General features: G+C 46.1%; 1 protein-coding gene across 1 annotated transcript; it reads right to left on the bottom strand.

Annotated features, from left to right (window-relative positions):
• Window positions 1–893: 893 nt before the first annotated feature.
• Window positions 894–12396, bottom strand: LOC139066224 (zinc finger protein 235-like). The gene is made up of 2 exons (XM_070548531.1): window positions 12286–12396; window positions 894–3318 (listed from the first exon to the last, which is right to left on the bottom strand). The coding sequence occupies exon 2, from the start codon at window positions 3095–3097 to the stop codon at window positions 1223–1225; it is 1875 nt and encodes a 624-aa protein (XP_070404632.1). The 5' UTR covers window positions 3098–3318; window positions 12286–12396; the 3' UTR covers window positions 894–1222.
• Between the last annotated feature and the right edge of the window lie 8327 nt (window positions 12397–20723).

Here is a 20723-nt window from a genome sequence, read left to right as displayed (position 1 = left end):
AAGCCAATCCTGGGTTAGTTTTCACTTCCTGCGCATGCGTACTCTGTGCACCCCCGCACTTTCATGGAAATCAGGAAGAGGATAACGCGGTCCAGTCTGCTCCCCACAGACGCCGCCGTTGCCGGTTTTCTGCTCGAGAGGTAAGCTAACGTTCTGCATGCTGTTTTAAGAGCCTCTTATTACACATTACGGCCGACAGCTACTTGTAAACAGGCGCTGGGAGAGTGTTGCGCAACGTGGAGAGGGCAGTTCTTTCCTGACATTCAGAAACATCGATTGCTATACCTTTAAGTAGGAAGTTGTAGTACTCTTTCCACCTCAGGTTGCACCTCAGACATTACAAAAACAGAAAGAATGGAAAAAAGAAGCTGGATTAGTTGGTACCATTGCCGGTGGATGAATCTTCCTTGGTTTGGGAGTGAAGTGAAGCAGCTAGACCGATGGAAGTGGCGGGTTTTGTCCAGTTTGCTGAGCGCCACATGAAGCTAACCTGCTTTGCTACCTTTCCATCCGATGCTTACCCTGTTAGCGTTAAACAGCAAAGTAAAACCTTCTAACCTGTACATGAACTTTTTCTATATGTCACAGTGAAACTTGGATTTGTAATTACAGAAAGTAAAATGTTATGTGTAGATGTGCGAGGGAGAGCCGCTACACCGTGCAGTGGAGCTAGATGAACTCTGGAATCGGTGAGCAAATCTTATGCTGTTATTTCAAATAAGTTTGCACTATTTTACCTGAAAAACGTTAAAAACAGTTCATTGTACATATTCTGGTTAATAACTGTTACAAAAAAAGTCAATTTTTGAGAAAACCAGATTTATACTTTTGCTAACTGTGAATCCGAGTTTCCAATTGTATTTGGATGCCAAACAATATGGATAATATAGGTATTAATTTTTGATCAGGTTTATTTGCATGACAGATAATTACATGAGTGGATTAATCTGGTGACTTTGATGGCGAGCCTTCTCACTTTGCAAAACATCAGCATTTACGTTTAAACTCCAGAAACAGCAAACAACAAACTGAATAGTGAACAAAGATTTAATAAAACACTTGAGTGGCAAACAAACATTTCATTTTCAACCTTTTCTTCTCCAAAAACAAAACATTTAATAAAACTGCTGCCTTTCATTTTAGTTAAAAGAGCTTCCAGATCAGTAGCACATTTTATTCAACACCCTTAGAAGTCCCAAAATGTATATTTTAATAATGTAAATTAATTCTGTCCTGTGTGAACTCTCATGTGTCTGTTTAAACTTGACTTTACACTAAATCTTTGTCCACAGAGCTCACAAGTAAAAGGCTTCTGTCCTGTATGGACTCTCATGTGTGTGTCTAAATGTCCCTTTAGGGTAAACCTTTGTCCACAGAGCTCACAAGCAAAAGGCTTCTGTCCTGTGTGAACTCTCATGTGTCTGTTTAAATGTGACTTTACTCTAAATCTTTGTCCACAGAGCTCACAAGCAAAAGGCTTCTGTCCTGTATGGACTCTCATGTGTGGGTCTAATTGTCCCTTTTGGGTAAATCTTTGTCCACAGAGCTCACAAGCAAAAGGCTTCTCCCCTGTGTGAACTCTCATGTGACTGTTTAAATGTGACTTTCGATTAAATCTTTGTCCACAGAGCTCACAAGCAAAAGGCTTCTCCCCTGTGTGAACTCTCATGTGACTGTTTAATTGTGACTTTTGATTAAATCTTTGTCCACAGAGCTCACAAGATAAAGGCTTCTGTCCAGTGTGGACTCTCATGTGAGTGTCTACACTTGACTTTACACTAAATCTTTGTCCACAGAGCTTACAAGCAAAAGGCTTCTGTCCTGTATGGACTCTCACGTGTTTGTTTAAACTAGACTTTACACTAAACCTTTGTCCACAGAGCTCACAAACAAAAGGCTTCTGTCCAGTGTGGACTCTCATGTGAGTGTTTAAACTTGTCTTATGACTAAATCTTTGTCCACAGAGCTCACAAGCAAAAGGCTTCTGTCCTGTGTGGATTCTCGTGTGACGGATTAAATGTGCCTTTCGACTAAATCTTTGTCCACAGAGCTCACAAGCAAAAGGCTTCTGTCCTGTATGGACTATAATGTGTTTCTTTAAACTTGACTCATCACTAAATCTTTGTCCACAGAGCTCACAAGCAAAAGGCTTCTCTCCTGTGTGAACTCTCATGTGTATGATTAAACTTGTCTTTTGGGTAAATCTTTGACCGCAGAGCTCACAAGTAAAAGGCTTCTGTCCTGTGTGGATTCTCGTGTGTCTGTTTAAACTTGTCTTTTGGGTAAATCTTTGACCACAGAGCTCACAAGTAAAAGGCTTCTGTCCAGTGTGGATTCTCATGTGTGTGTCTAAATGTCCCTTTTGGCTAAATCTTTTTTCACAGAGCTCACAAGCAAAAGGCTTCTGTCCAGTGTGAATTCTCATGTGAATGTTTAAATATGATATGCAGCTGAAACTTTTTCCACAGTCGTCACAACTAAATGATTTTAGTTTTGTCTGAACTTTCCTGCTAGAGTCTACATTTTGCTTCACTCTAACACGTTTCTTATCAACACAACAGCTTGAAGACTTCAGTCCTGAATGACTTGTCACTCTCATGTGTTTCTGGAGAGACCGCTCATGGAGAAACTGTTCACCACACTCTGGGCAGCTGAAAGATTTGACAGCCTTAACATGTGATTTAGAAGACCTGCTCTCCTTCCAGTCTTTGTTATGATCTTTGGTGTTTGGCTCAGAATCTGACAAGAGTTTCAGCTGAGAGTCAGAATCGTTGCCATCCTGGTCATCATCTTCATCATTGCTGACTTCAGTCTCTGAAGAGTTAGAATCATATTCATAAAGATTTAGATCTGGATTCCTGGTAGTTTCTGCTCCTCCACAGTCCTCTCTACCACTTTCTGCTTTCATCTGGTCAGTGGTGCTGCTGGTTGGAAGATCTCTGTCTTTAGGTTGGTTCTGATCAAACTGTGACAACAGAACTTCTCTTCCTTCGTCCTTAACCTGATGAGAAACTGCAGAGAATGAAATGTTGGTGGCATCAGTTTTAATCTCATCAAGCTGCTCCTCCTCTTCCTGCTTCATGTTGAGGGGCTCCATGTCCTTCTGGTTCAAAGGAGGCCTCAGTTCTTCAGGAGCTCTTCCTTCTTCCTTAAACTGACACAAAACTACAGAGAATGAATTATCACAGTTTAAAATGAATTTAAATATAACAAAACTTTAAAATGTATTTTACTTTGAAAAACCAGTACTGCCGTTTTTCCCCGTGTGCGAAGGAGCCGGCTTCTGTGCGGTGCGCTGCTCTCACGAGTTAAAGAAAACTACAGGGAGAGAAAAGGTGGAAGAAAGGAACCTTACGTTAAAAGAAGGCATTTTTAGTTCAGACCTGTGAAAACCAGCTTCATGCTAACGCACGCTGCTACATGTGAACAGTAACGTAGTCAATGTGGTGTGTCGTTAATGCGTAATTCCAGATCGGTAACAGCGTACAGCTTCATGTCGGGTCATGTTCCCACCGAGACTCGTTTCTGCTCGCATTTTCAGAAGAAGAGGAAGGAAGCCGAGGAAGATGTTGAGGTAACGTTAGATGAAGATGCTCATTGTTCTTTATCGTGACCCAGTTCCCTCTGAGTGATCTGTACCGTGATACGCGTGATATTCCCAACGTTCCTATTGGTGACTGAAGGGAATCTAACATGTGGCTAATATATTAGACAAGTAGGCTGAAGTGGAGGAGGTGAGTGAAGGAGAGACAAGTGGAGAGGCAGAGCAAGGAGCAGCATGATGATGGAGAGAGCAGCAGGGAAGCAGAGAATCTGGCTGGGACCCAAAATGTTCCTCCCATGGCTGTAGCACAACAGTCAAGCATTACAATTCATGTCAAGTTAAATAAATATTTTATTTAATTTTAATTAAACATGAGCTGTTTTACACACTCCTGCATTAATGTTCACCAAAAACACACAGTCTCATGTCTCAGAACGACCGTCTCCATACGTCTCTACCACCCTGCATTTAGGGGCGTGGTCCTGGTCAACACCATCTCCTGAACTCCAAACTGAAGGTCAGAATGGGAAAGAAAGGTGATTTAAGCTAATCTGAGCGTGGCATGGTTGTTGGTGCCAGACGGGCCGGTCTGAGTAATTCACAATCTGCTCAGTTACTGGGATTTTCACCCACAACCATTTCTAGGGTTTACAAAGAATGGTGTGAAAAGGGAAAAACATCCAGTATGCAGCAGTCCTGTGGGCCAAATGCCTTGTTGATGCTAGCGGTCAGAGGAGAATGGGCCGACTGATTCAAGCTGATAGAAGAGCAACTGATAGAGACTACTCCCTGGTTTAATGACAGCCTTCACAGCCTGAAGCGCCAATGCAGAAACATTGAGCGTTTGTGGAAGAAAACCCATCTCCACGTCCATCTGCTGCACCTAAAGGATCTTCTGACATCCTTTAAAGCCGGGCGGACACTGTGCGACTTTTTCACTCGTAGCGTTCAGCTTCAGCTCAAACTGTACGACTTCCTCGCAGAACAGATCTCACGAGTCCTGTGCTCACACTGTACGTCTGGTAGCAACACGTCGGCCCTAAAATATGCTAAAAATAGCAGTTTTTACTCAACACGTCAGACTTTTTTGTCTTGTCTTGCCTGTTGTCCTTCGGGACTGCTGCAGGAGGACACACAGGGATTTATGGGGGTTGGATGAGGAAAACGAAATAAGAAAGTAAATCTGTGTTTTGTGATCAGTTTAATTTGACATGAACACGACAAACACGCTTTCTTGACAATCTTTGTGAGTAAAAAAACGTGTAGAAACAAAAACGAACAACGTGTGTTATTAGGGAAATAGCGAGCGACCGGCGTTGATGCAGGATTGCGCGCGCATGCGCCGTGAGCGGTTCTGATACTTTTTTGGGTCGCAGCTGCTCGCAGCGCCGCTTCAACAGTGCGATACCCTCACAAGGGACGAGCGAAATATTAAACACACCAGAAGTCCCTGCGACCTCACGACTGCTGATCGGCGGCTGGTCACGTGGTGTTAATCGCCTCTCGTAACCCCCGGTACACGACACGACGCTCGGCACAAAACTCGCCTCGATGTCGTGGATTCTCGCACGACTGGAAAATCGGCTCAAAAAAGTGAAAAAGTCGCACAGTGTACGCCCGGCTTTACTCTGCAGTCAGAGACGCCAGGGTTTCCTATTTCTCCAACCTGGTGTCCCAGAGCAAAGGGAACCCCAAGGTGCTGTTTAACACCATCAGCAGCACCGTCTCTCCTGCCTCTCCTACAGCCTCCATCCACTCTGTTGCAGACTGTGAGAACTTTCTGTCTTTCTTTGTGGACAAAGTCAATAAGGTTAGATCTAGCATCTCTCCTTCAGCCTCCACCACCTCCCTTACCCATGGTGTCCAGTGTTTCCCCTAGGAATTTTTCCAGCTGTGGTGGTGGGGGGGGGGGGCGGTGGTGGTGGTGGTGGGGAGAAATTATGACACATCTCTAAATAAAGTAAAATTTTCCAGTGCAGAGTGGAGACAACCCATAGAAGCACTGATTTGATCTCATTTCAGAGAAAAATAGAACAGGTCAGATGCACCTAATAAATAAAATTACTAACAAACTCAGGAATCTTTCTTTGCTTCACTGTTCTGGTGCTGAGAATATCACTCATGCGGATCAAAGGAGATACACAGATGAATGCACCTCTTATTTATTATATGGAAACTACATTTACTGCAGCTGGCAGAGGCAGAGATTGTTTCTATTGATACACGGATTTACAGAATCATTTTAAATGTTAATAGGGGAAGACTGCTAGCCTGGAAAGCCAGACTAAATAAATGTATTATTTAGTCTGGCCACGCTCCATTGACGGCTCTCGGTTGTGGGGCGGGTTCTACTGTTGTCTTTCAAATGATCTCCGCATTCCACTGGACAATGAATGTGACATACTCTTGTTTCACTCTGTTGCATCATCCCACCCACCAGGCATATAGAGTGCCCTGATTGGCCCACAAAGCGGATAAAGCTCTGATTTGTTCACTAAGCAGATAGAGCACTATGATTGGCCCACCATTATGGACCAATCACAGCTCTTTATGTGTTTGAAACCCCTCTAGAGAGCTGTGATTGGCTAGCCAGAGTCCTGGTAGGAGCTGCGGAGGCTCTAATGGAGCGTGCCTAGACCAAAATTTGCAAAGCAAGAATTTGGTCTAGTTCACTAAGCTAGAAGACTGCAGGAGGGAGCGGTAAAATACAGGGGGTCCCCAGCAAAAACAAGAAACTTTACGAGTCTGATGAAACCCGCTGGTTTTCCATCAGGCAGTCACGGGGCAGCTCCATCGACCCAGTGGCTGTGCTGGGTCAATGTTATCGAGCTCAGTCCGGCTCGGCAGAGGGTGAACGAGCCGAGGCGACGTCGTGCTCTGCTTAAGAAGCGGTGTTATTTTCCCGCTTCAGAAGAGCGTCCAACGTGTTTTTACGCTTTCTCCGGGACATGTCACGTCGCTAAGTTGTTAGCGCCGCGCGCTAACACGTCAATAGTGCAGCGTAGCCTGCTGGAGGTTTTAAGGGTTCCGATGAAAACACCCGACCTCTCAGGCTGCTCACACATCGATCTTAAGTTGTCGCTGTTGCGCTCACGCCGTAATACAGTATTAGATGCGGTTAAAGTCAGACATGAAAAAATAAATAAATTTTACATGAATTTTTTTTTTAATTATATTTTTATTGAAAAAAGAAAACAACACTACTTGCAATTACCAAAATACAATTAACCTTTCTTCATTTTTTCTAGGTGAATAACAACAATCAGACAGAACAACAACAACAACAAAAAAAAAGAAGGGGGACAAGACAATTAGACAAAAAAAAAACCATACCAAACACCCCCCCCCCACCCCCCCGTCCCCGTCCCACACAGATCAACACAACCGTCAAACATATTACCGGAATATAACAATAACAGAAGTACAATTAAACAGGTAATACCTCTAAACTAGTAAAATAAGAGATAAAGGGTTGCCACTTATGAAAAAAACTCAGCGTATATTTAATTTTTTCAAGTTTTAAAAAAAACATGACATCTTTAAGCCACTGGGAAACAGTAGGACACTTAGCAGACTTCCAATGTAACAATATCAAACGTCTCACTAATAGGGATGTGAAGGCAATGATATCCTTTTGTGTGGAGTCCAGTATAAGTGAGCGGTCAGGAATCCCGAATACCGCAATCAGAGGACAAGGATGAAGAGTTACCCCAAGAACAGTTGACATAATAGCAAAATACCCTGTCCAGAAACGTTGTAACTCAGGACACAAAAAAAACATGTGGCTAAGGTGACAAGGAGAACCCTGGCATTTATCACATTTATTTTCCACTTCCGGATACAGTTCAGAAAGTCTAGACTTAGAGAAATGCACCCTATGAATGACCTTAAATTGGATAAGTCCAAGACGAGCGCAGGAGGTGGAAGATCGTACCCTTGCTATAGCCTGTTCCCAAGACTCCTCATGTATTCCAATTCCTAGTTCTCCTTCCCATATACCCCTAAGCTTAACCTTAGAGTGGTTAGTAAGAGACAGAATAGCATCATAAAGTTTCGAAATGGTTCCTCTGTGATGAGGAATAAAATTTAACATAGTTTCCCACCGCTGTTCTGGAGGTAAAAAGGGGAAATTCGGGAAACACTTGGCAACAAAATTTCGAATTTGAAAATAGCGAAACAAATGGGTAATAGGGAGATTATAACGAGAAGACAAATTGGGAAAACTATCGAACACACCAACTACATATAAATGTTTAAACTGTCCTATACCCTTGTCACACCACACTGAGAATGTCGTGTCCAAAAGTGAAGGGGGAAACAAATGATTGTTGGTTAGAGGACCCGAAGAGGATGGCATTACAAAATTATTGTGTCGTCTAAACTGAAACCAGATTTTGAGTGTGTTAAGAACCACCGGATTATCAGTATACAAAGAGGGTTTTACGGGTAAAGAGGAACAGAGCAAAGCTGGTAAAGAGGAGCCCTTACATGATAATAGCTCCAATTTACACCACGAGGAACCAGAAGATTTTAGCCAGTAGCAGAGTTTTTGAATGTGAGCGGCCCAGTAATAAGCTAGAAAATTAGGTAATGCAAGTCCTCCACTAAATCTGCATTGCTGCAGCAACGTTTTAGAAACCCTAGGCGGCTTCCCTCCCCAAATAAAAGAACCAATAATCTTGTCCAGTGAAGCAAAGAAATGTTTAGGCAAAAATAAGGGAATTGAGTGAAATAAAAATAAAAATTTTGGTAGGATATTCATTTTAACGACATTAATCTTACCGATTAAAGAAAGCGGGAGATTACCCCATCTTTGAATATCAGATGTGATCCTAGATAAAAGAGGAGACAAATTTGCTGATTTAAGGCCAGATAGAGAGCGAGTCACGTTAACCCCTAAGTACTTAAACCCAGAGGGACTAAGACGAAAGGGTAGATCGGACTGTTGGAGTTGACGTGCTGCCGTATACACAGGAAAACACTCACTTTTCCCTAAATTTAATTTATAACCTGAAAACAAGCTGAAGTTCTCCAGAATACTTAAAACAGCAGGAATGGAGCGAGCAGGGTCAGTCATATATAATAACAAGTCATCCGCATACAATGATACTTTATGTGTAATTCAATTACGGGGGATTCCCTTGAATACAGAAGAAGATCTTAATGTAATGGACAGCGGCTCGATGGCAATGGCAAAGAGTAAAGGTGACAAAGGGCAACCTTGACGACAACCACGACCCAGCGCAAAATAATCAGAATAAACATCATTAGTGTGAACACTGGCTTTAGGGGATGAATAAAGAAGCTGAATCCAAGAAGTGAATTTATCACCAAAACCAAATTTCTTCAAAACTGCAAAATAAATTTTACATGAATAAGTGATGCTTAGCCTGGTTGGGGGAGGAGAACCTGTCAAGATCGTCAACACTCGTTTATCTCAATGCTGCTGAAACATGTAAACCACAAAGCATTATATCCACTGCTACCTTTCTAATTTTAAACTCAGTAACTTATGCTGTAACTGCACCTTGCCCTGCCTGCTCCTCCTTGCTGCCTGCCGGCTGAGATCACAAGCGACAACATGGTAGTTCCCGCTACTTCTTCGGGAAACAGCACAAAAAATAAAAACTTGGGATCTTGTAGGCGTGGCAGTGGGAATCCAGCCGTGGCGGGCCGCCACGGCTACGCCTATGTAAGGGAAACCCTGGTGTCCCACAAGGTTCTGTGCTGGGGCATCTGCTCTTCATCCTCTATCTGCTTCCTCTTCAGCACATCCTGAGCTCCTTCAAAGGAATCTCCTACCATCTTTATGCAGATGACATCCAACTGTACATCTCCTTTAAGCCCCATGAGATGTCTAAGCTGCAGCTGTTACACACCTGCTTAGACTCTATCAAAACCTGGATGGTGGGAGCTTTCTTCAGCTGAATGAAGATAAGACTGAGATCCTCATCTGTGCCCCAGACAAGCTGGTTCCCAAAGTCAGAGACTCTATTGGTCAGCTTGCTTCTCACACCAAACCTTCTGTCAGGAATCTTGGCGTGACCTTTGACCCAGCTCTCACCCTGGATTCTCATGCCAGTTCTCTTGTTCGCTCTTCCTTCTTCCATCTCAGGAACGTTGCTAAGCTGAGTCCCATTCTGTCCCGCTCTGAACTTGAGACAGTTCTCCACACCTTCATCTCCTCACGCTTAGACTACTGTAACTCTCTTTTCACGTGTCTGAGCAGAACCTCCCTGAAGCGTCTACAGGTGGTTCAGAACGCCTGTGCTCGGCTTCTGACCAAGTCCTCCAAACACACCCACATCACCCCGCTTCTCCTCCAGCTTCACTGGCTGCCAGTCAACTTCAGGGTTCATTTCAAGATCCTGGTTCTGGTCTATAGGGCCTTACATGGACAAGCACCATCTTTCATTGGTGATCTTCTTAGTCCCTACACCCCCAGCAGGTGTCTGAGGTCCAGTGAACAAAGCCTACTGGTTGTGCAGCACCAGGCTAAAGGTCAAAGGTGACAGATTGTCTGCTGCTGTGGCCCCGAGACTCTGAAACTCTCTCCCCCTGAGCCTGACATCAGTGGACTCCTTTAAAACACAGCTGAAGACTCACTTGTTCAGGCTGGCTTTTGTATGACCTTCGTGATTTTTATCTTGAGAGGCGCTATAGAAATGATACTTTCTTCTTCTTCTTCCCCGTCCAACAGGGAGGACAACCACCTTCCTCAGACCACGCTGGTCTGCGTTATCAGTTATACTCCCATGGGAAACAGCATGTTGACTGAATGCACCTGGTTTTGTTTGAGGGAGTTGTGGTATTGTTTTTACTCCCTACGTTAAACAGCTTTCCACCTGAATCTCTACGGAGCAGTTTAGGAGTGTGATGTGATGTGTTGTGTGTGCTTGCTAATAAAACCCCTCAGAGAACGGATGTTCCCTGAGAGATCCTGTGAACGATGCTTGGGTGTGTATTCATTTCGTCTCTTTTTCTTCCCCGTGTCCTGTCTGGCTGTGAAGCAAACAGAATTGATGTCTGAATGCTGGTGACAAGCCTTACAGATTTACTCTCAGGTGGACCATCAAAGCGTCTGCTTTTAATGTCACGCCTGATACTTAAAACTTTATTGTTATTGTTGTTGAATGCTTTGTAATTCCGACCAGACACGGAGACAGAGGTGAAAGAGAAAGGAAAAGACAAGAGGCGGGGAGATGGGGGGAAGGGGGTGGGAGGTTCCACAAAAATAAACAATAATGAACTAGAGTCTGCTTCTAGACCTGCAGAAAGAGAAAAGATTTAAAAAAAAAAAAGGGACACCCTGAACAATACATCAGGAGCAAGCTATCACTGCGTCAACCTGATGATGAAATATAAAATCAACATTGTTTAACTGAACAATCACACGATAATAAATCACAGTGCATTTAGTGGCAACGACAGCCTTAAGACCTGTGTTGAACGTGCCCAAGCCCATACTTTTGAGAGCACCTGTGTGTGTACACGCACTTGTTTATGTAAGGTTTCTCTATAGGAGCGTCCAATAGAGAGTGTGAGGGACCACAGATGTGTAGGAGACGGGGGGGGGGGGTCGCTGTCCTGAGCCCATAACCCGCTCCGGCTGCTTCTGTCACGTTCAGCCAACCATCGGACACGCCACTCATCACGGATGAAGCTGAACGTTCAGCTCTCCCGTCAGTAAAACAAGCAGTAAGTGTAGCAACTCAGTGTTGTCCACATATATAATATCTGCAACAATGATTCAAGTGGTTTCACTGTGTTAAGCATCAGTCTAATGTGCTCTGTTATGCTCTGTTATGTTATGCATCTGTGTAAATATGTAGATAAGAATGTGTGTGTATATACATGTATGCTTTTATACTGAAAAGTACCTGTAGAGGAAGTTAAACTTTGACCCCATAAAGTGACCAATAAAAGGGAGCATTGGTGTTTAGTGGCTGCAATCAGTGTGTGCTACCACCAGTGAAGGCCCGTGAAACAGACGCTCTATATATGGATTTATTTCCTCCTTTTTAATCCTGGAGATTCATTTTGGAGTCTTGGACCAACCGCTGGGTAAACGAAACTCTGCTAACACACTGAACATCCTAATCATCTATGAAGCACACGACAGCTCTGGATGCTAAAATTCTCCTAAATCATTCATCACTGAATAAATCTGATCACACGATAGCTTACAGAGAACTTCTGCTGACACAAATGTGAGCTCTCTCCCTCTCGGTTACCACGGAGACGCATTTGCCGCACACGCGCCACCGGTTCTGTCCTGCTCTCGCTTCATCCCGCCCTTCTTGCTCTTCATGTTGATGCTCGTGTTGTGACACATGGTCAGTGATGTCATCATTAATGTTTCGCTCTGGTTCAAAGTGAAAAGGCTGAACAGATGACGTGTTGATGTCGCTCAACAGTCACTACAGGGTCCCAAAGCCGCCGGTGCAACCGAGGTACAACCATATGACGTCACTACCCAGAGTGCAGTGCGATGCTAACAACAATGGCGACCTACGAGTTAAACCATTTTTACTAATTTTATAAAGATTAAGACATCAAGAAGGTTTTTACACCATTTTAATATAACTGATACTAACATTTATCTTTTAAGAAGCACAGAGTTTTGTAACCTGGGTTCCTTTTAAAATGACAACTTTTGTCGCCAATGGCAGTGAATGAGTTAATGATGATGAGGGTGGCTCCTAGAGGCTGAGGTGTAGGGCTAAAGTGTCATCACTCACTTTGGTCTGGTCCAGACGCCGTCTCTTTACTGGTGCTCCTCAGTAGGGGACGTGAAGCTCCAACATCTGAGCGTTCTGTGTTCCTCAGAGGAGAAGAAAAGTAACATTAGCACTGCCTACATTATTTTTACTAGCATCTCAAGGCCTTGGAGAAGCAGATCTTCACTTACCTAAACATCAGACCAGTGTGTCCCAGCTGAGCTCATCAGGGCTTTAGTCTGACAGCCTGTCAGTGAAACACGGCTCCAGCCTTCTGGATGTGGACTCTAAAAAGCAAAGGAGCCTTTTTACTGTTGTTTTCATTATTTTACAGCTGATTTGATCAGATTTCTGACGCTCATGCAGACGAGTGTCGGTGAGAGTTAAAGCTTTAATGTATTTTCCTGTCTTAAATGTTCTTTTTAAGTAATCATGTGTTAAAGTACGTCTCAGGGCGTTGTCCTTTCAGCCCTGCTCTGGTATGCTGATAAGACATGTAATTTGTCTCTGTGGGGGTTGGTGGAATAATCTGCCCGGCAACAGGAACCCATAGTTTCTGAGTGACTCAGCAGTTTTTGGCTGACCAGCAAGCAACTCCATAAAATGGATCCTTCCCCTTAGGGAAGACCCAGCCTGAGAACAGCTCTGTTATCAAACACACTTTGTGCTGATGTTACTGGAATCAGCGCTGCTTTCAAACGTGAACGTGACTCCGCTCGGTGTCGTTAATCATTTTTACCGGGCTGACTCCGACACGTGCCGGTGAACCAACCCACCTTCATGTCGCTAGTGTTAGCCCCAGGCTCCGGTTAGCTTCCAGCTAAAAGGCTACAGCACTCTCCTCCCAGTCCCACCCTGCTAAAGAGGGCCTGGAAAAGTTCCCCCACACATCAAAGTGATTTTTCATTCATGAGCTTTTATAACCTTGTTAATCAGGATAGTTGATTTGCTGCTGCACATAAACTGTCAGTCAGAAGCTCTGCTAGCCGCTTATCTTAGAGGAGCTAGTTCACTTTGTTAGCTTGTTATCAGAATCATAGTTGCAGTTTCATCATCGGAGCTGCTTTTTAAATTCAAATTCAATTTTTATTTGTCACATACACATTCATACACAGTACAAAATGCAGTGAAATGCCTTACACAACTGCTCGTGACCTAAGAGTTGAAAATAAAAATAAACTGTACACCACAAATTAAAATGAAGGGTCAGTTTAACTGGGAAAGAGTAAAGTAAATTATATCTGAATTAAAGTTGAATAATAGAATAGCTTTACAACAAAATACACAATACAATACAAATTAGAATAAAAGCTAAATTTAGCTGGGAAGGAATAAGATAAAATATATATAAGTTGTAGTTGAGAATAAAGTAACTGTACAACAAAATACACAGTATGTAAATGTATAAGAATGTATGAAGAAATAAAAATATCTGTACAAAACAGCAGCTGAACGAGTATTAAATGGAAATGAAAAAAATATATATATATAATGATGAATAAGATCTAGGTAAACTTGTTCAATTTGGGGTTAAAAACAAACGTTTTCACATATTTTACATGTAGTTTTTTTTTTCCAGTTCCTCTTCTGAAAGGTAGACAATTGTTTTTCGCTTTCCCTCAGAAAATCTTAATATTCTCCTAGTTTGGCCCAGCACAGTTCACTTCCCAGTTACAGCAACAGCCTTATATCATAACCACATAAGTGGAGAAAATGTTCAGTAGCAATGAGAGAATTAGCTGTTGCATTTAAGTGATGTTAACTATTATTTAACATTTAAACTTATTTTCTGATTTTTTTTTATTTATTTATTCTAAAAACCCTGGTAAGGGATGTTTTTCTGTATTTGGAGCATCAGAGAAAGTTTTATGGTGGAGGTGATGTTTTAAAGTCACTGAGAAACTGCATGCTAGCAGTTTGTTGTTTTGCTGCTAATACAGTAGCAGGTGCAGCTGCTAATACGGTAGCAGGCGCAGCTGCTAATACAGTAGCGGGTGCAGCTGCTAATACAGTAGCGGGTGCAGCTGCTAATACAGTAGCAGGTGCAGCTGCTAATACAGTAGCGGGTGCAGCTGCTAACACGGTAGCGGGTGCAGCTGCTAATACAGTAGCAGATGCAGCTGCTAATACAGTAGCGGGTGCAGCTGCTAACACTGTAGCGGGTGCAGCTGCTAAAACAGTAGCAGGTGCAGCTGCTAAAACAGTAGCAGGTGCAGCTGCTAATACAGTAGCAGGTGCAGCTGCTAATACGGTAGCGGGTGCAGCTGCTAATACAGTAGCAGGTGCAGCTGCTAATACAGTAGCGGGTGCAGCTGCTAATACGGTAGCAGGTGCAGCTGCTAATACAGTAGCAGGTGCAGCTTCTAATACTGTAGCGGGTACAGCTGCTAATACGGTAGCAGGTGCAGCTGCTAATACAGTAGCAGGTGCAGCTGCTAATACGGTAGCGGGTGCAGCTGCTAACACGGTAGCAGGTGCAGCTGCTAACACAGTAGCAGGTGCAGCTTCTAATACTGTAGTGGGTACAGCTGCTAATACGGTAGCAGGTGCAGCTGCTAATACAGTAGCAGGTGCAGCTGCTAATACAGTAGCGGGTGCAGCTGCTAATACAGTAGCTGGTGCAGCTTCTAACACGGTAGCAGGTGCAGCTGCTAATACAGTAGCGGGTGCAGCTGCTAATACATTAGCAGGTGCAGCTGCTAATACAGTAGCGGGTGCAGCTGCTAACACGGTAGCAGGTGCAGCTGCTAACACGGTAGCAGGTGCAGCTGCTAATACAGTAGCGGGTGCAGCTGCTAATACATTAGCGGGTGCAGCTGCTAATACAGTAGCTGGTGCAGCTGCTAACACGGTAGCAGGTGCGGCTGCTAATACAGTAGCGGGTGCAGCTGCTAATACATTAGCAGGTGCAGCTGCTAATACAGTAGCAGGTGCAGCTGCTAATACTGTAGCGGGTACAGCTGCTAATACAGTAGCAGGTGCAGCTGCTAATACAGTAGCAGGTGCAGCTGCTAATACAGTAGCAGGTGCAGCTGCTAATACGGTAGCGGGTGCAGCTGCTAATACAGTAGCAGGTGCAGCTGCTAATACGGTAGCGGGTGCAGCTGCTAATACGGTAGCGGGTGCAGCTGCTAACACGGTAGCTTGTGCAGCTGCTAATACAGTAGCGGGTGCAGCTGCTAATACATTAGCAGGTGCAGCTGCTAATACAGTAGCAGGTGCAGCTGCTAATACTGTAGCGGGTACAGCTGCTAATACAGTAGCAGGTGCAGCTGCTAATACAGTAGCAGGTGCAGCTGCTAATACGGTAGCGGGTGCAGCTGCTAATACGGTAGCAGGTACAGCTGCTAATACAGTAGCGGGCGCAGCTGCTAACACGGTGGCAGGTGCAGCTGCTAATACAGTAGCGGGCGCAGCTGCTAATAATACAGTAGCGGGTGCAGCTGCTAATACATTAGCAGGTGCAGCTGCTAATACAGTAGCAGGTGCAGCTGCTAATACAGTAGCGGGTACAGCTGCTAATACAGTAGCAGGTGCAGCTGCTAATACAGTAGCGGGTGCAGCTGCTAATACGGTAGCGGGTGCAGCTGCTAATACGGTAGCAGGTACAGCTGCTAATACGGTAGCGGGCGCAGCTGCTAACACGGTAGAAGGTGCAGCTGCTAATACAGTAGCGGGCGCAGCTGCTAATACAGTATTAGGTGCAGCTGCTAATACAGTATTAGGTGCAGCTGCTAATACAGTAGCAGGTGCAGCTGCTAATACGGTAGCAGGTGCAGCTGCTAATACAGTAGCGGGTGCAGCTGCTAACACTGTAGCGGGTGCAGCTGCTAATACAGTAGCAGGTGCAGCTGCTAATACAGTAGCGGGTGCAGCTGCTAATACAGTAGCGGGTGCAGCTGCTAATACAGTAGCGGGTGCAGCTGCTAATACAGTAGCGGGTGCAGCTGCTAATACAGTAGCGGGTGCAGCTGCTAATACTGTAGCGGGTACAGCTGCTAATACAGTAGCAGGTGCAGCTGCTAATACAGTAGCAGGTGCAGCTGCTAATACGGTAGCGGGTGCAGCTGCTAATACGGTAGCAGGTACAGCTGCTAATACAGTAGCGGGCGCAGCTGCTAACACGGTAGCAGGTGCAGCTGCTAATACAGTAGCGGGCGCAGCTGCTAATACAGTATTAGGTGCAGCTGCTAATACAGTATTAGGTGCAGCTGCTAATACAGTAGCAGGTGCAGCTGCTAATACAGTAGCAGGTGCAGCTGCTAATACGGTAGCAGGTGCAGCTGCTAATACGGTAGCAGGTGCAGCTGCTAATACAGTAGCGGGTGCAGCTGCTAACACTGTAGCGGGTGCAGCTGCTAAAACAGTAGCAGGTGCAGCTGCTAATACAGTAGCGGGTGCAGCTGCTAACACTGTAGCGGGTGCAGCTGCTAATACAGTAGCAGGTGCAGCTGCTAATACAGTAGCGGGTGCAGCTGCTAATACAGTAGCGGGTGCAGCTGCTAATACAGTAGCGGGTGCAGCTGCTAATACAGTAGCGGGTGCAGCTGCTAATACAGTAGCAGGTGTAGCTGCTAATACAGTAGCAGGTGCAGCTGCTAATACAGTAGCGGGTGCAGCAGCTAATACGGTAGCATGTGCAGCTGCTAATACAGTAGCGGGTGCAGCTGCTAATACAGTAGCGGGTGCAGCTGCTAACACGGTAGCAGGTGCAGCTGCTAATACAGTAGCAGGTGCAGCTGCTAATACAGTAGCAGGTACAGCTGCTAATACAGTAGCAGGTGCAGCTGCTAATACAGTAGCAGGTATAGCTGCTAATACAGTAGCGGGCACAGCTGCTAGTACAGTATTAGGTGCAGCTGCTAATACATTAGCAGGCACAGCTGCTAACACGGTAGCGGGCGCAGCTGCTAATACAGTAGCGGGCGCAGCTGCTAATACAGTATTAGGTGCAGCTGCTAATACATTAGCAGGCGCAGCTGCTAATACGGTAGCAGGTGCAGCTGCTAATACGGTAGCAGGTGCAGCTGCTAACACTGTAGCTGGTGCAGCTGCTAATACAGTAGCGGGTGCAGCTGCTAATACAGTAGCGGGTGCGGCTGCTAATACAGTAGCGGGTGCAGCTGCTAATACAGTAGTGGGTGCAGCTGCTAATACAGTAGCGGGTGCAGCTGCTAATACAGTAGCGGGTGCAGCTGCTAATACAGTAGCGGGTGCAGCTGCTAATACAGTAGCGGGTGCAGCTGCTAATACAGTAGCGGGTGCAGCTGCTAATACAGTAGCAGGTGCATCTGCTAATACAGTAGCAGGTGCAGCTGCTAATACAGTAGCGGGTGCAGCTGCTAACACGGTAGCAGGTGCAGCTGCTAATACAGTAGCGGGTGCAGCTGCTAATACATTAGCAGGTGCAGCTGCTAATACAGTAGCAGGTGCAGCTGCTAATACAGTAGCAGGTGCAGCTGCTAATACTGTAGCGGGTACAGCTGCTAATACTGTAGCGGGTACAGCTGCTAATACGGTAGCAGGTGCAGCTGCTAATACAGTAGCAGGTGCAGCTGCTAATACAGTAGCGGGTGCAGCTGCTAACACGGTAGCGGGTGCAGCTGCTAATACAGTAGCAGGTGCAGCTGCTAATACAGTAGCGGGCGCAGCTGCTAGTACAGTATTAGGTGCAGCTGCTAATACATTAGCAGGCACAGCTACTAACACGGTAGCAGGTGCAGCTGCTAATACAGTATTAGGTGCAGCTGCTAATACATTAGCAGGCGCAGCTGCTAATACAGTAGCAGGTGCAGCTGCTAATACGGTAGCAGGTGCAGCTGCTAACACTGTAGCTGGTGCAGCTGCTAATACGGTAGCGGGTGCAGCTGCTAATACGGTAGCGGGTGCAGCTGCTAATACGGTAGCGGGTGCAGCTGCTAATACGGTAGCAGGTGCAGCTGCTAATACGGTAGCGGGTGCAGCTGCTAACACAGTAGCAGGTGCAGCTGCTAATACTGTAGCTGGTGCAGCTGCTAATACAGTAGCGGGTGCAGCTGCTAATACAGTATCAGGTGCAGCTGCTAATACAGTAGCGGGTGCAGCTGCTAATACAGTAGCGGGTGCAGCTGCTAATACAGTAGCAGGTGCAGCTGCTAATACAGTAGCGGGTGCAGCTGCTAATACAGTAGCAGGTGCAGCTGCTAACACTGTAGCAGGTGCAGCTGCTAACACTGTAGCAGGTGCAGCTGCTAACACTGTAGCTGGTGCAGCTGCTAACACTGTAGCTGGTGCAGCTGCTAATACAGTAGCGGGTGCAGCTGCTAATACAGTAGCGGGTGCAGCTGCTAATACAGTAGCGGGTGCAGCTGCTAATACAGTAGCAGGTGCAGCTGCTAATAGAGTAGCAGGTGCAGCTGCTAATACAGTAGCAGGTGCAGCTGCTAACACGGTAGCAGGTGCAGCTGCTAATACAGTAGCGGGTGCAGCTGCTAATACATTAGCGGGTGCAGCTGCTAACACGGTAGCAGGTGCAGCTGCTAATACAGTAGCAGGTGCAGCTGCTAATACAGTAGCGGGTGCAGCTGCTAATACAGTAGCGGGTGCAGCTGCTAATACAGTAGCGGGTGCAGCTGCTAATACAGTAGCGGGTGCAGCTGCTAATACAGTAGCGGGTGCAGCTGCTAATACAGTAGCGGGTGCAGCTGCTAATACAGTAGCAGGTGCATCTGCTAATACAGTAGCGGGTGCAGCTGCTAATACAGTAGCGGGTGCAGCTGCTAACACGGTAGCGGGTGCAGCTGCTAATACAGTAGCGGGTGCAGCTGCTAATACAGTAGCAGGTGCAGCTGCTAATACAGTAGCAGGTGCAGCTGCTAATACGGTAGCAGGTGCAGCTGCTAATACTGTAGCGGGTACAGCTGCTAATACGGTAGCAGGTGCAGCTGCTAATACAGTAGCAGGTGCAGCTGCTAATACGGTAGCAGGTGCAGCTGCTAACACGGTAGCGGGTGCAGCTGCTAATACAGTAGCAGGTGCAGCTGCTAATACAGTAGCGGGCGCCGCTGCTAGTACAGTATTAGGTGCAGCTGCTAATACATTAGCAGGCACAGCTACTAACACGGTAGCAGGTGCAGCTGCTAATACAGTAGCGGGCGCAGCTGCTAATACAGTATTAGGTGCAGCTGCTAATACATTAGCAGGCGCAGCTGCTAATACAGTAGCAGGTGCAGCTGCTAATACGGTAGCAGGTGCAGCTGCTAACACTGTAGCTGGTGCAGCTGCTAATACGGTAGCGGGTGCAGCTGCTAATACGGTAGCGGGTGCAGCTGCTAATACGGTAGCGGGTGCAGCTGCTAATACAGTAGCAGGTACAGCTGCTAATACGGTAGCAGGTGCAGCTGCTAATACATTAGCGGGTGCAGCTGCTAATACAGTAGCAGGTGCAGCTGCTAACACGGTAGCAGGTGCAGCTGCTAACACGGTAGCAGGTGCAGCTGCTAATACTGCAGCTGGTGCAGCTGCTAATACAGTAGCGGGTGCAGCTGCTAATACAGTAGCAGGTGCAGCTGCTAATACAGTAGCGGGTGCAGCTGCTAATACAGTAGCGGGTGCAGCTGCTAATACAGTAGCAGGTGCAGCTGCTAATACAGTAGCGGGTGCAGCTGCTAATACAGTAGCAGGTGCAGCTGCTAACACTGTAGCTGGTGCAGCTGCTAACACTGTAGCTGGTGCAGCTGCTAATACAGTAGCTGGTGCAGCTGCTAATACAGTAGCGGGTGCAGCTGCTAATACAGTAGCGGGTGCAGCTGCTAATACAGTAGCAGGAGCAGCTGCTAATAGAGTAGCGGGTGCAGCTGCTAATACAGTAGCAGGTGCAGCTGCTAACACGGTAGCAGGTGCAGCTGCTAATACAGTAGCGGGTGCAGCTGCTAATACATTAGCGGGTGCAGCTGCTAACACGGTAGCAGGTGCAGCTGCTAATACAGTAGCAGGTGCAGCTGCTAATACAGTAGCAGGTGCAGCTGCTAACACGGTAGCAGGTGCAGCTGCTAATACAGTAGCAGGTGCAGCTGCTAATACAGTAGCAGGTGCAGCTGCTAACACGGTAGCAGGTGCAGCTGCTAATACATTAGCAGGCGCAGCTGCTAGTACAGTATTAGGTGCAGCTGCTAATACATTAGCAGGCGCAGCTGCTTACACGGTAGCAGGTGCAGCTGCTAATACAGTAGCGGGCGCAGCTGCTAATACAGTAGCAGGCGCAGCTGCTAACACGGTAGCAGGTGCAGCTGCTAATACATTAGCAGGCGCAGCTGCTAGTACAGTATTAGGTGCAGCTGCTAATACATTAGCAGGCGCAGCTGCTAACACGGTAGCAGGTGCAGCTGCTAATACGGTAGCGGGTGCAGCTGCTAATACAGTAGCGGGTGCAGCTGCTAACACTGTAGCGGGTGCAGCTGCTAATACAGTAGCGGGTGCAG

The sequence above is a fragment of the Nothobranchius furzeri genome, chromosome 2 (genome assembly GCF_043380555.1).
Source record: "Nothobranchius furzeri strain GRZ-AD chromosome 2, NfurGRZ-RIMD1, whole genome shotgun sequence".
NCBI lineage: Eukaryota > Metazoa > Chordata > Actinopteri > Cyprinodontiformes > Nothobranchiidae > Nothobranchius > Nothobranchius furzeri.
Note: the sequence above shows the minus strand (reverse complement) of the source record. Positions and strands in the feature narration are given on the sequence as shown.